The sequence below is a fragment of the Lolium rigidum genome, chromosome 1 (genome assembly GCF_022539505.1).
Source record: "Lolium rigidum isolate FL_2022 chromosome 1, APGP_CSIRO_Lrig_0.1, whole genome shotgun sequence".
Lineage (NCBI taxonomy): Eukaryota > Viridiplantae > Streptophyta > Magnoliopsida > Poales > Poaceae > Lolium > Lolium rigidum.
This window is the reverse complement of record NC_061508.1, coordinates 143,411,220-143,427,185: the sequence shown is the minus strand read 5'-3', so window position 1 is coordinate 143,427,185 and position 15,966 is coordinate 143,411,220. Positions and strand designations below refer to the sequence as shown.

At 42.7% G+C, this 15,966-nt stretch overlaps 3 protein-coding genes across 3 annotated transcripts; 1 reads left to right on the top strand and 2 right to left on the bottom strand.

Moving 5' to 3' along the window:
- Positions 1-1,885: 1,885 nt before the first annotated feature.
- LOC124682512 (SEC1 family transport protein SLY1) lies at positions 1,886-4,281 on the top strand. The gene is made up of 2 exons (XM_047217186.1): positions 1,886-2,004; positions 2,084-4,281. The coding sequence occupies exons 1-2, from the start codon at positions 1,974-1,976 to the stop codon at positions 3,898-3,900; spliced, it is 1,848 nt and encodes a 615-aa protein (XP_047073142.1). The 5' UTR covers positions 1,886-1,973; the 3' UTR covers positions 3,901-4,281.
- A 5,907-nt stretch (positions 4,282-10,188) lies between these two features.
- On the bottom strand, positions 10,189-10,881 carry LOC124682514. The gene has a single exon (XM_047217185.1). The coding sequence runs from the start codon at positions 10,879-10,881 to the stop codon at positions 10,189-10,191; it is 693 nt and encodes a 230-aa protein (XP_047073141.1).
- A 1,105-nt stretch (positions 10,882-11,986) lies between these two features.
- Positions 11,987-12,679, bottom strand: LOC124682513. Its single transcript, XM_047217184.1, has one exon. It carries the CDS (start codon positions 12,677-12,679, stop codon positions 11,987-11,989), a length of 693 nt encoding a protein of 230 aa, XP_047073140.1.
- Between the last annotated feature and the right edge of the window lie 3,287 nt (positions 12,680-15,966).

Sequence of the window (15,966 nt, the reverse complement as noted above, 5' to 3'; positions counted from 1 at the left end):
TCATGGTTTCGTGATGATGAACATTGGATGTTATTAATAACAAGATTATGTCATTGATGAATGATGTGATGGACACACACCCAAATAAGCGTAGCATAAGATCACGTCATTAAGTTCAATTTGCTACAAGCTTCCGATACATAGTTACCTAGTGCTTCGACCATGATATCATGTAAATCACTTATACGGGAAGGGTACTTTGATTACATCAAACGCCACTGCGTAAATGGGTGGTTATAAAGGTGGGATTAAGTATTCAGAAAGTATGAGTTGTGGCATATGGATCAAGAGTGGGATTTGTCCATCCCGATGACAGATAGATATACTCGAGCCTCCTCTCGTGGAATGTCGTCTCGATTAGCTTGCAAGCATGTGAATGGTTCACAAGAGATGATTTGCCACGGTACGAGTAAAGAGTACTTGTCTGGAGACGAGGTTGAACAAGGTATGGAGATACCGATGATCAAACCTCTGATAAGTAAAATATCACGAGACAAAGGGAATCGTATCGTATGTAAATGGTTCAATCGATCACTAAGTTATCGTTGAATATGTGGGAGCCATTATGGATCTCCGCGATCCCGCTATTGGTTATTGGTCGGAGAGAAGTCTCAACCATGACCGCATAGTTCACGAACCGTAGGGTGACACACTTAAGGCTTGATGTCGTTTTGAGTAGATATGGAATATGGAATGGAGTTCGAATTTTGTTTGGACTCTCGAGACGGGATCCGTGACATCACGAGGAGGTCCGGAATGGTCCGGAGAATAAGATATATATATAGGAAGTCACTTTCCAAGTTTGGAAATGATCCGATGCATTTATGGAAGGCGCTAGAATGTTCTAGAACCTTCCGGAAGAAATCACTATGGAAGGCACCTCCTAATCATTTGTTGTTCAATTCAACTATAGATATATAGGTTATGTAGAAACTTAGGTGGCCTGCCCATCCTCTAAATCCATGTGGTGTGTATTGCATATGTCATTGTTCCCACACAAGTGTTGGAGACGACCCATCGTTGATCCTTGTGCACCTTGTCGAGATGCCAGAGGAGACTGCATTGTGCCCACCAGCCACCACAAGGATGTGATTTCAGGTAGAGTCATGTAATAAATTGTAAGGTTGATAGTGACATACCATCACGAGTGACTTTACACATAAAAATGTTTGACAAGATTATTAAGCGAACCTATATATAAATTATTTGATATCAAATTACCTTGCCCACTAGCTAGTAGTTACCTACTTTGTACTTATGAAGTTACCCAACTGTTTCATAGTATAGTTATCACCACGGCATAATTTAGTTATCATTCTCTCTATGCAAAAGTACCGCTGCGAAAATATGGGTGTCATCAACCAGTTGTGCTATTATGCAATGAATCACTTGTCTTTGTTGAAAGGAGGAGCGATTCTTTGATCCAGTACAGCCGCGCATAACGGCAAAATCGATTAAGGGTAACAAATATGAGCATCTTGTAACTTCAGTAGAACAAAAAAGAAAAATACAAAAGATACAAGTTTTCATTCATTGAATAATTCAATAAGTTTCTAAAAAGCCGATAAGGAAGGAGTGATTTTTTTTACAAGTGCAACGTGAAAGTATGTGGAAAACAAGCTAAGTTCAGAGAGTTCTAATCCAATTTGACAAAATTTCAGATAAAAAACCGACACGTATTAGAGTTGCTCGCCACGAGATCTGATTCCTTGGCTCCTAATCCGGTGGAGTTTTTATTTTAGGATGTACATATTTGCTTTGCTTATGGTTGAAGTCCCTTAAATTCGCCAGAGTGCTAGCAAATGCCACAATGTACCACGCGGCATAAATCAACGGCCACGATTGGATGGCCTTCTGACAAAACAACCTCATTTGCTAACTCCTTTGCTGGTAGTTCTCCGTTCCCGACTCTTCCCTTCGTTCCCCCTCTCCCCTCCCAGATCCTTCGCCCCGACGGTCGCCGGAGCACCGCCATGGCTCTCAGCCTCCGCAAGAAGCAGCTCGGTAAGCTCGAATCCATCCCGTCTTTCTCCTCCCTGTCGATCTCTATGTGTTTCTGTAACAACTCTAGTTTCTGATCCAGATTTGATCACGCGGATGCTTCACCTGAACCAGCAGCAGTCGTCGCCGGACGGCGGCGGCGAGGGGGAGGAGGAGGCCTACAAGATCCTGGTGATGGACGGCCCCTGCATCTCGCTCCTCTCCCCGGTGCTCCGCGTTGGTGACCTCCGCAAGCACGGCGTTACCCTCCACCTCAACATCGACAAGGCGCGGCAGCAGGTCCCCGACGCGCCCGCGGTCTACCTCGTCCGCCCCACGCCCGCCAACGCCGACCGCATCGCCGCCGACGCTGCCGCGGGGCTCTACGCCTCGTTTCACATCAACTTCTCCACGTCCGTTCCCCGGCCCGTCCTCGAGCGCCTCGCATCCGCCACCGCCGCGTCGCGCTCGGCGCACCGCGTGGCGCGTGTCGCGGACCAGTACCTTGACTTCATCTGCCTCGAGGACGGCCTCTTCTCGCTCGCCCAGCCGCGCGCCTACGTCTCCCTCAACGACCCTGCCGCCGCCGATGCGGACATCACTGCAGTCGTCGACGCCATTGCGCTCGGCCTGTTCTGTGTTGCCTCCACGCTGGGCACCGTGCCCATTATCAGGTGCGCCCGGGGCGGGCCCGCTGAGATGGTTGCTGCTGCTCTGGATGCCCGTCTCCGGGATCACCTCCTAGCCAAGCCAAATCTTTTCACGGAGGCCGCATCCAGCGCTGCCTCATCGTTCCAGCGCCCGGTCCTATGCCTGTTTGACAGGAATTTTGAGTTGTCGGTGGGGATACAACACGATTGGAGCTACCGCCCGTTGGTCCATGACGTGCTCAGCTTGAAGCTCAACAAGTTGAAGCTGCCAACGGAGAAGTATGATTTGGATGACTCTGACCCATTTTGGGTGGCAAACAGCTGGTTGGAATTTCCCGAAGTGGCCAAGGAAATTGAAGCGCAGCTCGCCAAGTACAAGCAGGATGTAGATGAGGTGAACCAGCGCACGGGTGGTGGTAGGGATGGGGTTGAGTTTGATGGAACAGATCTTATTGGCAACACCAAGCACCTGATGAATGCGGTCAACTCGCTCCCAGAGCTAACAGATCGGAAGAAGATGATCGATAAACACACAAACATCGCAACTGCATTGCTTGCGCGGATCAAGGAGAGGTCTCTGGATGGATACTATCGGTGCGAGAATGATATGCTTGAGAATGGAACTGTGGATCGGACCATGCTGCTCAGCCTCCTCAGTGGCAAGGGCACCAAGGAGGATAAGCTCCGGCTGGCTGTTACCTACCTGCTGTCATTTGAGGCGCCACCGTCATCTGAACTTGAGCAGGTTGAGGCCGCGCTGCGGGAGTCAGACGTAGATATGTCTGCATTCCTGTATGTGAAGAGGATAAAGTCGTTGAACACACAGTTTGCTGCTGCATCAAGCACAGCAAGCAGGAGCAACATTGTTGATTGGGCGGAGAAGCTTTACGGGCAGTCCATTAGTGCTGTGACGAATTACTTATCAGATGGGAGGCAGCTGGCTCTGACTAGGACAGTTGAAGCCCTCATGGAAGGGAAACCAAACCCAGAGGTCGACAACTACATATTGTTCGATCCACGGGCCCCTAGATCTGGAACTGCTGGGCAGTTTAGAGGACCCTTCAGAGAAGCAATTGTTTTCATGATTGGTGGTGGAAATTACATTGAGTACAGGAGCTTAATCGAGCTAGGGCAGCGCTCACAGCCTTCCAAGCATGTCATATATGGAGCAACAGAGATTCTCAACGGGGTGGAATTTATTCAGCAACTCGCGGAATTGGGACAGAAAGCAGGATTGGGTAGTGGTGGCAGCAACCTACCATCACAGTAAATATGCTCTTCGCAGACATTATGATGTTATAAGATGTGATTCGTGCTTTATAGATTACAGTAAATAGTCTCTCGCCAGACACTGATGCCAAGGTGATCCAGGTTGCATAGACTAATGGTATCGAATTTCCTAAACTCAGGTTTATGGCACTGCTTTGAATGAGTTATCAATTCAGATTTTTTTGCGAGCTCAGCTGTTCCAGAAGTCCAATATGTTGAAATGTCCATGTATGCTCAGTTCATTTTGTTTCCTTTTTAACCCCTTTCAAGAAATGTTAGTGGAATCTTGTTTGGTGAACACCCCAAAAAATCAGTTCATGGAATCTCACAACAGCTCTGATTCATTTTGATAAGTTGATTTTGTTAGCGTTTGCGATGAATATTAGTCAAATGGTTATGAATGGCCATGCTGGTGTACATTTCCCTATGCTGGTGTACATTTCCCTCTGGCCTCTCTTCTCCGGTTTGTGGAACCCGCCTCCCCCCCTCCATGTCGTTGTCTTGTTCTTACTTCTCCTTCCCCCCTTTTGGATTTCTAATCCAACTAATGTTAAATGTTCTGATCCATGTGTTTATGGAAGTGAAGGAAGCATTTATATGCCCCGATTCATTTCGTTGTCAGCAAATAGAATCATTTCAATTTGTTAATTCGCATGCTCCATGCTGCAAGAATCCAAGAACTAAAAGCAAATGCATAAGTTAATTATATATGGTCTTGCTTCACTGGAAAACTTCTTGTGTTTGCATGTCAGTGAGGTAGAAATACGTTTCTTCACAAATGCTAGTTTTATATTTTATTTTTTTCAAAAACTTCATCTTTTGTACTTGCAGAAAAAATGGATCATTGTTGTCTCATTAGTTTCTAAACAGCTGCCACGAGGCTTGTAACCAATATTCTACCTTTTCAAGCAAAGCTCCTTTGCGTCTTCTCAAAAAAAAAAAAAATACTATCATTGGGTTGTCCTCATAAATATTGGTTGTTGTATTCAGTTCCCTGTATTGTCTTAATTGTGTTCAGCTTGAAGCTACAAATTGTGTAGTGTTGCTTCGCCCTTGCTACTTTGTGGAAGGACTGGATACTCATGGTTCAGGACTCCACACAAAGGCTTGGGTAGAGCTCTACAGTTCTTTTATCTCAATTGGGAAGTAAAAATACCTGGTAATCTGGTATAGAATCCCTGCTTTTAAGAGCACAAAGACTTATTGCCTGTTTCAACTTTGAAGAATTTTTCCATGGTGATTATTCCTTGTTACTCGTTATCCATGGTGAGATACAATTCCTTTTTTTACAAGTTTGATGTGTTTTTTAGCAAATGAGGCTATGAACTTCTACTCCATTGTGACTTATTGATACATTTGCCATTTCACCCATTTAATTGACCATTCAACAATATATTAACAAGACTAGTATGTGTAGGGAGTGTAAGCTAGGACTACCTTTGCTGTCATTTATACATGACAATGTATTAATGAATCTTGGCTGAACAAACATTAGTGTATTTTTATATTAATGATGCTCTCCTATGTTCTTTTTTTTGTTGTTGAGAAAACGCAAAAAGCCTTTGCGTTTCATTTCATTGAAAAGGTTTATTTCACCAGGGAAATGACAAGGATTTTTATATTGATGATGCTCTGTTACTTTCTTCCCCACCCGTGAAACCTGCAGTACTATTTAATCCCTTGTTTCCTGGCATGGGGGGTTTCCAGCTGCTGCAATTCTGTTTTGTGTGTTGTCTTCAGGTTAGAGCAGTTGTGCGAGAAGAACTTGTGCGCGAGTTAAGCCATTTGTGTGTTCCTTACATGGGAATATTGCATTAGTTGTTTTGATGTCAGTGATTAATTATCTGACCCCATGGAGAACTAACATGAGTCTTGTAGGTAGTCGCACCACTCCAATTTATTGTCTACATATTGAATAAATTGTTCCTATAGAAAAGCTTATTTAGTTATCACATGTAATCCCTATCTTTCAAACATGTAGTGGTGCTTTTGCCTTGGGAAGAAATGTTGTATTATTTTAGCAATAATTCATTGTTATATACCTTAGTCGTGGAGCATATCTGACTAATTTTCTTTTGATCGTTGGCATGGTACTAATTTTGATACTTCCTTGGCATGAACCAAAAGAGGAAGAGGAATAATGGAACAAGGTCACGGACATGTGTGCCCATAAATTTATCATGCTCAAGACCTGGCATTCGTTTTGTAAGATGGTTAAACCTCAGCCGCTCATGGTAAATAACTTCGCTTCTGTAATGTCTCCTTCCTATTTATGTTTGCCTAGCCTTTTGCTTTTTAAGCTTATAGGGTTAACTATTTTCTTCATGAACAACCTCGAGGAGTAGCAGTTTAATGATGGGTTAATTGGATCTATGCCACTACAACTTTCGCGAGCTGGAGAAATGCCATTACAAAAACACATGTTGGAAATATGCCACTACAACTCTCTCATACCTCTACCTATGCCATTTTGTCCAATACCAAGTTGTACACTGCCCTTATACACCCATATATACCTTTATATGAACATTCTATTTAACTGATCACCTATGCCACTACAACTCTCTCATACCCCTACCTGTGCCATTTTGTAATGGCATTTCTCAAACCTGCTAAAGTTGTAGTGGCATAGATCCAATTAACCCAATGATTGAGTAGCTTAGAAGGACACCCATGAACTCACTCATGTCAGCCGAGAATAGGCAACCGATGCCTTCTGCAGTTCTGTAACTCTGTTAGATGGTTATTTCAGTTTCTCTGACTGCACAGAGAATAGAGATACTTACTAGGTTTTAAGCACTCATATGTTCTGGTTAATTGTTGCACATCTGGTCACTATGACTCTGTAGTATTCATCGATGGTTATCTTTAATTGATTCTTTTTTTTGCAAAAATGCTTAGAGTAGTCATCCTTTTTCATGCACATACACTTATCATTTAGTTCTCCACATGGTCCATGCATCATAAATTCAGATACCAATTCATATCCTGATGGATCAGCAACTGGATCTGGAATCTCAGCAGAAATGGAAGAATCAATAACATATGCATTCGTCTGTAGATTATCTCCATGCAGCTTCATGCATGCGTACAAGCATGTGAAATTCAATCAGTTCTGAAGAAAGAATTGCTCTTTATGGCCTTCTGTGGCGATGAATTCCTCTTTGAGCTTGTCTGGCAGCCGAGAATAGGCGACCGATCTGGAATTTCAGCAGAAATGGAAGAATCAATAACATCTGTATTCCCCTGTAAATTATCTCCATGTAGCTTCATGCATGCGTACAAGCATGTGAAATTCAATCAGTTCCGAAGAAAGAAATGCTCTTTAGGGCCTTTTGTGGCGATGAAATTCCTCTTTGAGCTCATTTGGCATTTCATCCAGGAATTGCGGAATTCAATTAATTCCATTGTCCAATGGGTTTGGCTGTCATAGAATTGGAACTGGTAATTCAATTTTCAATGCCACCGACGGTACATTAACTCCTGGAATCTCTCTTCCTCCTTGATACCATCGTCTCCTTCCTGGTTCCTTGACAGGGACTCCTTCCTCAACTCCCCCCCCCCCCCCCCCCACCCGACGCGGTATCACGCCTGCCAGACCAAGAGCAAGGATATAGGGAGCAGACCAAGGTGGAGGTTGTTGGGGGAAGCACCCAGGGTGACTCTCCTCCGCCTCGTCAAGGCAGAGGAGGCGGCAGCGCATGATCTGGTGGTGTGCGGTGGCGGTGTTTTGGATTTATGGTGTGCAAGTCAAATTAGAGAGAGAGAGAGAGAGCTACTTTGTAGCTGATTCCAACCTACTTGCTAGCTGATGCTGATGAACTGTTGTTTAGAGAGAAAAAATTATTGTGTAATTTTCCTGACTTTTTCCTTGTGTTGTATATTAGATAAAAAAGAAAAGAATAGATCAAATAAAAACATATCAAAGATTTCATCTTTATGGAATCTGGAACAAAAGGAACATGATGCACTATCCAAGGACATCGAACTAAAGTATATATAGATCAAAAAACATGAAATAGATCAAAATTGTACCTTTTCTCTCTAATTTTCTGTACATCTGTACTGTATACATATGGGAAAATTCCTCAAAGATTGGCTCATCTTCAACAGGCCAGATGTTAATCATAGGTGTAGACCGACTGGAGTATATATGAGCTAAGAATGTCCAGGAGAGAAACCCTGATCTGGAGCTGGGCATGTTCAGGCGATAGAAGAAACGATCCACTGGAAGGGATCACCATTTTATGCCCAACCATTACAGAAATGTTTTCCTGATGTTTTTGTGTCCCTGGTAACTACATTTTGCTTTCATTATGTTTCTTTACGCAATCTTGTTACTAGTTAGTCATTATAATTGATTCTCAAACATGATGATCTTTCTTGTTGGTGAAGTTTTAATTAAGCAAAACTTAACCCCACTAATTTGCTCCTCTTTATTTTGCTTCCGTGGCCAGTCAAATCAACTATATGCTCGAAAAGTGGCGCATAGAACATGGTTTTTGAGTCGCCGAGCTAGTCGAATCGCCAGCCCTCTGACTCAGTTGCCATAAGTCGATGAATATTTGTGAGTTGCCCTGATTTTGAGAAAACGACTTGGCGATCAGTCAGCGACTATACACCAACTCAAAAACCTTGGAATAGAAGTATATACCTATTCGCCAGCTCCTATACCGTCTGTGAGATCAGTAGAACAAGAAGGAAAACTCACAGATCGTAGATAGCGAGCCATGATTGAAAATTTTAGCCAGGGTGCTATTGTATGGAGCCTGTGTGCTTATCACATTTCTTCTGAGTGAAGCCAGAAGAGCAGAAACGTGGAGAACTAGAGGAACAAAGAAACTCCCAAGGTATCAGCACCATCCACCACTCCATCCTCCCTTTGGCTGCTCTGTTCTTATAACAGCCCAGTAATCTCAATCTGCGTTGGCAGACAAGACGAATCTTGTGACCGTGCACAAGACAAGCTAGTGGTCTGTTAATTACAAATTTTAACGACAAAATTTGATTAATTTGATCTGATCATGCATCATCGCTGGCATGCTTAAGCTTCTCAAACATCTGGTATATGATCTGAATATGATAATGTGATGCATTGATATTCCAAGAGAAGCCATGTGCTTTAGAGACTCTTCAACTGAGCTTGTCGATGTGCCATTGCATGCATTAATATTGTTTGATACGGTTAAAACTTCTTGGATGAATAAATTGTTTGATGGAAATACATGAATCTATAGTTGGATTGGATTATGGAATTGGTTTTTCTTGTTCATGCTTTCAGTCTGAGGGCTGCCCATGGGCCCGGCCGGAATGGGCTTTGATCAGAATTGGCAGTCCAACATGTCAATGCGATCGCAGTTCATTAGCCAAAATGTGCCCGAAGGGTAGATTCCGCCCAAAACACAAGATGTAAAAGATGACAAGTTGGAGTTGCGGAGGATGAAGAAACAGAGGTCGCAAACCGAGCGCCGCTGCAGAGCTTGTGGTCCAGGTCGCTCCAGCGCCCCTCATGCTTCCGCTGTCTGCTATTTCTCCACAAGGTAGCTCTCTACTCCCTGACCTTCATATAAGTTGCGCAAATTCGCAATTGTGATCTCTATACTAGACACTTCTCCACTTCTGTTATATGTTCAGCGCACAGTTTTTATTTATTTTTGTTTAGCAAATAAAACATCCCTTGGCGTTAGTATATCGAGAATGATATGTAAACAAGAGAAATTTTGTGCAACTCCATCTTGATAATTTTTTTCTGATAATCTAAAGAAAGGGAAATTTTTTTAGAGGTGCATGGTTGTGGCTTTTTTGGGCCTCTGGATGCATAATATTGTACATTGTGACATGCTTGAATGTTACAGATGAAGATTGTAGAAACTCATTTTATTTAAACAAGTTGCCCATGCATTTTGAAACTAGAAATATTCAACTGCAGTGCCAGACTGCACATCCATGTGCTGGAGGCGGTGGTGGTGGTGGGAAATCTTGGTAATTAAATTGATTTATTCTGCTATGAACAGGCTTAGCCCTTGTGACTTCGACCTGTCATGTTTAATGTACGCCCAACATGATCCGCGAACCAAGGATACTGCAATAAATATATATACTTAGATCAGAAATCACATCTTGAAGCATGAAATGGGCAAATGGATCAAAACATTGTTTTTTCTCTCTATAATTTCCTGTACATCTGTATTCTATACATAATTACATATTGGGAAAACTGTACCATGATCAGCTAGTCCTCAAAAAGGCGGATGCCAATCACAGGCAGTCAAGAGTGGTGTGGAAGTATCTATGAGCTAAGAATGTTCAGGAGAGAAACCCTGATGTGGACTAATTTCCTGAACAAATGTCCTGCAGCATTCTCAAGATCTCCAATACTGCACTCTAACTCCTGCAATAGATCCTCCTCACAAACAACTGCCTTCTTCTTGTGAAATACTTTGGAGACAAGAGACTGTTTAGGCATATCGATTTCCTTCGACAAGAGATGGACTGAGGACTCCAGCAGAGATACGGATATCTCCCTAGCCTTGGTAAATAGCATGACCATACTGCAACCCGCAGAAGTAGCCTTCTTCGTGGTCTTCTTGAAAAGTTTCTTGGCCTTCTTCGCCAAACGAGTATAAGATTGGATGTTGGCTTGAACAGCTGCATCATCTCCTTTTCTTAGAGCCGCTTGCAGCTCTTGGATGATGGCCTTCATCTCTACGAAGATCTCTTGCATGATGCTGCAGAGATCCAACAGCTCAAGAGAGCTATCCATCTCTCCATTCAACATCTTCCCAACTTGGTTGCTTGGCAGGCCAATAATCTCTTCAACACCATTGTAGATGTCTCCAAGCCTCCTCAGACCATCACACATCGTGCCGATGGTGGTGGAGGAAGAGATGCTTGCCGCTAGGCTCAGCAGCTCTTGCTCGACTTCGGCCTCGTTGGCCTGAGGCCTTGAAGGCAAACTTATCGATCTTAGGTGGAAAGCCATTTCTGATCTTGAAGGTTTTCTCTGTATTGTACTTGAAGAGAGGAGGAGGTGGAGGAGGAGGGACTTCTGGTTTGATGTGTCTACCATTCTGCTGAGGTCTATATATACAGAAGATGTGTATAAGCGGTAGCATTTGATTGGTAGACAGAAAGAATATGGCCATTATATCTCCCAGATGCTGTCTGCTGTGCTTGAGATCTGGCAGATGCATAGATGATTCCAACATCAAAGTCGTCTCATGTTTAGTACATTTTTTAGTGTGTCCGCTGTCCTCGAGTTGAGCCAGCATATTATCATGTTCCGCTATTGTCAGCAAGAACCAGCAGTGCAGTGTAGTCGGATGGGGGATCTTGGCATAATTGAATGGATGCACGCTCATTCTAGTATTTAATGAATTGGTAACCCAACATTTAGCTATTGACATATGTGTTATTCTGGCTACTGCCCATCCTCAATTCGCAATTGTAATCTCTATACTAGACACTTCTCCACTTCTGTTATATGTTCAGCACACAGCTCTTCTTTTTGTTTGGCAAATGAAACATCCCTTGGCGTTAGTGTATCGAGAACGATATGTAAACAAGAGAAATTTTGTGCGACTCCATCTTGATAATTTTTTTCTGATAATCTAAAGAAAGGGAATTTTTTTTAGAGGTGCATGGTTGAGGCTTTTTTGGGCCTCGACATGCTTGAGTGTTACGTATGAAGATTGTAGAAACTCATTTTATTTAAACAAGTTGCACATGCATTCTGAAACTAGAAATATTCAACTGCAGTGCCAGACTGCACATCAATGTGCTGGAGGTGGTGGTGGTGAGGAATCTTGGAACAGGCTTAGCCCTTGTGACTTCGACCTGTCATGTTTAATGTGCACCCAACATGATCCACGAACCAAGGATACTGCAATAAGTATATATACTTAGATCACAAAGCACATCTTGAAGCATGAAATGGGCAAATGGATCAAAACTTTGTTTTTTCTCTATAATTTCCTGTACATCTGTATTCTATACATAATTACATATTGGGAAAACTGTACCAAGATCAGCTAGTCCTCAAAAAGGCGGATGCCAATCACAGGCTGTTGAGAGTGGTGTGGAAGTATCTATGAGCTAAGAATGTTCAGGAGAGAAACCCTGATGTGGACTAATTTCCTGAACAAATGTCCTGCAGCATTCTCAAGATCTCCAATACTGCACTCTAACTCCTGCAATAGATCCTCCTGGCAAACAACTGCCTTCTTCTTGTGAAATACTTTGGAGACAAGAGACTGTTTAGGCATATCGATTTCCTTCGACAAGAGATGGACTGAGGACTCCAGCAGAGATACGGATATCTCCCTAGCCTTGGTAAATAGCATGACCATACTGCAACCCGCAGAAGTAGCCTTCTTCGTGGTCTTCTTGAAAAGTTTCTTGGCCTTCTTTGCTAAACGAGTATAAGATAGGATGTTGGCTTGAACAGCTGCATCATCTCCTTTTCTTAGAGCCGCTTGCAGCTCTTGGATGATGGCCTTCATCTCTACGAAGATCTCTTGCATGATGCTGCAGAGATCCAACAGCTCAAGAGAGCTATCCATCTCTCCATTCAACATCTTCCCAACTTGGTTGCTTGGCAGACCAATAATCTCTTCAACACCGTTGTAGATGTCTCCAAGCCTCCTCAGACCATCACACATCGTGCCGATGGTGGTGGAGGGAGAGATGCTTGCCTCTAGGCTCAGCAGCTCTTGCTCGACTTCGGCCTCGTTGGCCTGAGGCCTTGAAGGCAAACTTATCGATCTTAGGTGGAAAGCCATTTCTGATCTTGAAGGTTTTCTCTGTATTGTACTTGAAGAGAGGAGCAGGAAAGAGGGACTTTTGGTTTGATGTGTCTACGGTCTACCATTCCGCTCAGGCTTATTTATACAGAAGAAGCATACATTCAGGAGTATTTGATTGTTGGACACGAAGAATCATGCCATTTCATTTCCCAGATGCTGTCTGCTATAGATGGAGATCTGGCAGAAGCATAGCGATTACAACAACAAAGTCGTCTGATGTTTAGTTCATTTTGTTAGTCTGTTTGCTGTCCTAGATACGAGCCAACGTATTATCGTCAGAAAATGGCAGCAAGAACCAGTTGTATATTGGTGAAATTGTTGATCATGATGGCTAACCTGGCATTTTGCTGTGAGGTGTCACTCTGACTAGTATCCTGTTATCAATACTATAGGATATGGTCTCTAATGAATTGAATCCTCGTGCTTTTGAGCTGGCATGTTTTGGAGATGGAAGACGAGGTCAACCAGACAAGGATCATTGGCTTGCCATTGGTTCAAGATTGTATCCCCCACTTTTTCAGATTGAGCCCCCTACCGTGTGAAAAGCATCACTATTTTATGCCCAACCATTACGGAAATGATCTCTTAATGTTTTTGTCTCCCTGATCACTGCATTTTTCATTATGTTTCTTTACGCAATCTTGTTACTAGTTAGTCATACTAATTGATTTTCAAACATGATGATCTTTCTTGTTGGTGAAGTTTTAATTAAGCACAACTTAATCCCACTAAATTTCTCTCTTTTCTTTATTTTGCTTCTGTGGCCATTCAAATCAACTGTATGCTCGAAAAGTGGTGCATAGAACAAGGTTTTTGATTCGCCGAGCCTAGTCGAATCGCCGGCCCTCCGGCTCGGCGATTAGTTGCCATAAGTCGCGTGTTGCCCTGATTTTGAGAAAACGACCTGGTGATTAGTTGCTGACTATACAACGACTCAAAAACCTTGGAATAGAAGTATATACCTCCCGGTCGAGAAAACACCAAGAGAAATATTCCGCCTATGATGACGCATGCATCCGTAGGCAATGGAACTATCATAAAAGTAGGAAACAAAGTATTCTCACCTCTGGGCATTTTAACTTCTCTGTACACAAATTTGTTTGAATGATCGAGCAATTCCTTTGAAAGGTGGTCTCCAATCACATAGACTCATAGAAGTGTGTCTAGAAGCTGAGAGTATCGTTCACAAGAAAAAAGCAGCTGAGACTATACAAAAGGGAAACACCAGTGCTGCATCAATTTTCTTAACATACTCCCTGCTGCTCTCCTGATGAATAATATCCAACTCCAATCAGTACGCAGCTGTTTCAGCTTGTATACAATTGCTTATCATCGCAAGTTTATTTGACAGAAGTTGCATGGCTCAAGTAGCGAGATAGTCATCTTCCACCCTCTTGTAAGTAATCTGGTCATCTTAGTTAGTACTCATTCTAAACAGAAAATTATTGGCTCACTTCTTTCATATATTCTTGTGCCTTCTTCACTGAGTGGATGCAGGAAAGACAGTTTCCTGGCTCGAACGAACAGTTAACAGTGATCTTCAACCCGCTATTTTCTCGTGTCGGACTGTAGAGTTCTAGCAACAAGAAACCATTCAAGATCTGCAGCTGTTCGCCAGCTCCTATACCATCTGTGAGATCAGTAGAACAAGAAGGAAAACTCACAGACTGTAGATGGCGAGCCATGATTAAAAATCGAAGCCAGTATGCTATTGTATGGAGCCTGCGTGCTTATCACATTTCTTCTGTATGGAGCCAGAAGAGCAGAAACGTCGAGAACTAGAGGAACAAAGGAACTCCCAAGGTATCAGCACCATCCACCATTCCATCCTCCCTTTGGCTGCTCTGTTCTTATAACAGCCCAGTAATCTCAATCTGCGTTGGCAGACAAGAAGAATCTTGTGATCGTGCACAAGACAAGCTAGTGGTCTGTTAATTACAAATTTTCTTCTGCAGACGTGTCTAGAGTATCATCGACAAAATTTGATTAATTTGATCTGATCATGCATCATCGCTGGCATGCTTAAGCTTCCCAAACATCTGGTATATGATCTGAATATGATAATGTGATGCGTTGATATTCCAAGAGAAGCCATGTGCTTTTGAGATACTTCAACTGAGCTTGTCGATGTGCCATTGCATGCACTAATATTGAAATTTAATACGGTTGAAACTTTTTGGATGAATAAATTGTTTGATGGAAATACATGAATCTATAGTTGGATTGGATTATGGAATTGGTTTTTCTTGTTCTTGCTTTCAGTCTGAGGGCTGCCCGTGGGCCAGGCCAGAATGGGCTTTGATCAGAATTGGCAGTCCAACATGTCAATGCGATCGCAGTTCATTGGCCAAAATGTGCCCGAAGGGTAGACTCCGCCCAAAACACAAGATGTAAAAGATGACAAATTGGAGTTGCGGAAGATGAAGAAACAGAGGTTGCAAACCGAGCGCCGCTGCAGAGCTTGTGGTCCAGGTCGCTCCAGCGCCCCTCATGCTTCCGCTGTCTGCTATTTCTCCACAAGGTAGCTCTCTACTCCCTGACCTTCATATAAGTTGCGCAAATTCGCAATTGTGATCTCTATACTAGACACTTCTCCACTTCTGTTATATGTTCAGCGCACAGTTTTTATTATTTTTGTTTAGCAAATAAAACATCCCTTGGCGTTAGTATATCGAGAATGATATGTAAACGAGAGAAATTTTGTGCAACTCCATCTTGATAAAAAAATTCTGATAATCTAAAGAAAGGGTAATTTTTTTAGAGGTGCATGGTTGTGGCTTTTTTGGGCCTCTGGATGCATAATATTGTACATTGTGACATGCTTGAATGTTACAGATGAAGATTGTAGAAACTCATTTTATTTAAACAAGTTTCCCATGCATTTTGAAACTAGAAATATTCAACTGCAGTGCTGCATCTGCACATCCATGTGCTGGAGGCGGTGGTGGTGGTGGGGAATCTTGGTAATTAAATTGATTTATTCTCCTATGAACAGGCTTAGCCATTGTGACTTCGACCTGTCATGTTTAATGTACACCCAACATGATCCGCGAACCAAGGATACTGCAATAAGTATATATACTTAGATCAGAAATCACATCTTGAAGCATGAAATGGGCAAATGGATCAAAACTTTGTTTTTTCTCTCTATAATTTCCTGTACATCTGTATTCTATACATAATTGGGAAAACTGTACCAAGATCAGCTAGTCCTCAAAAAGGCGGATGCCAATCACAGGCTGTCAAGAGTGGTGTGGAAGTAT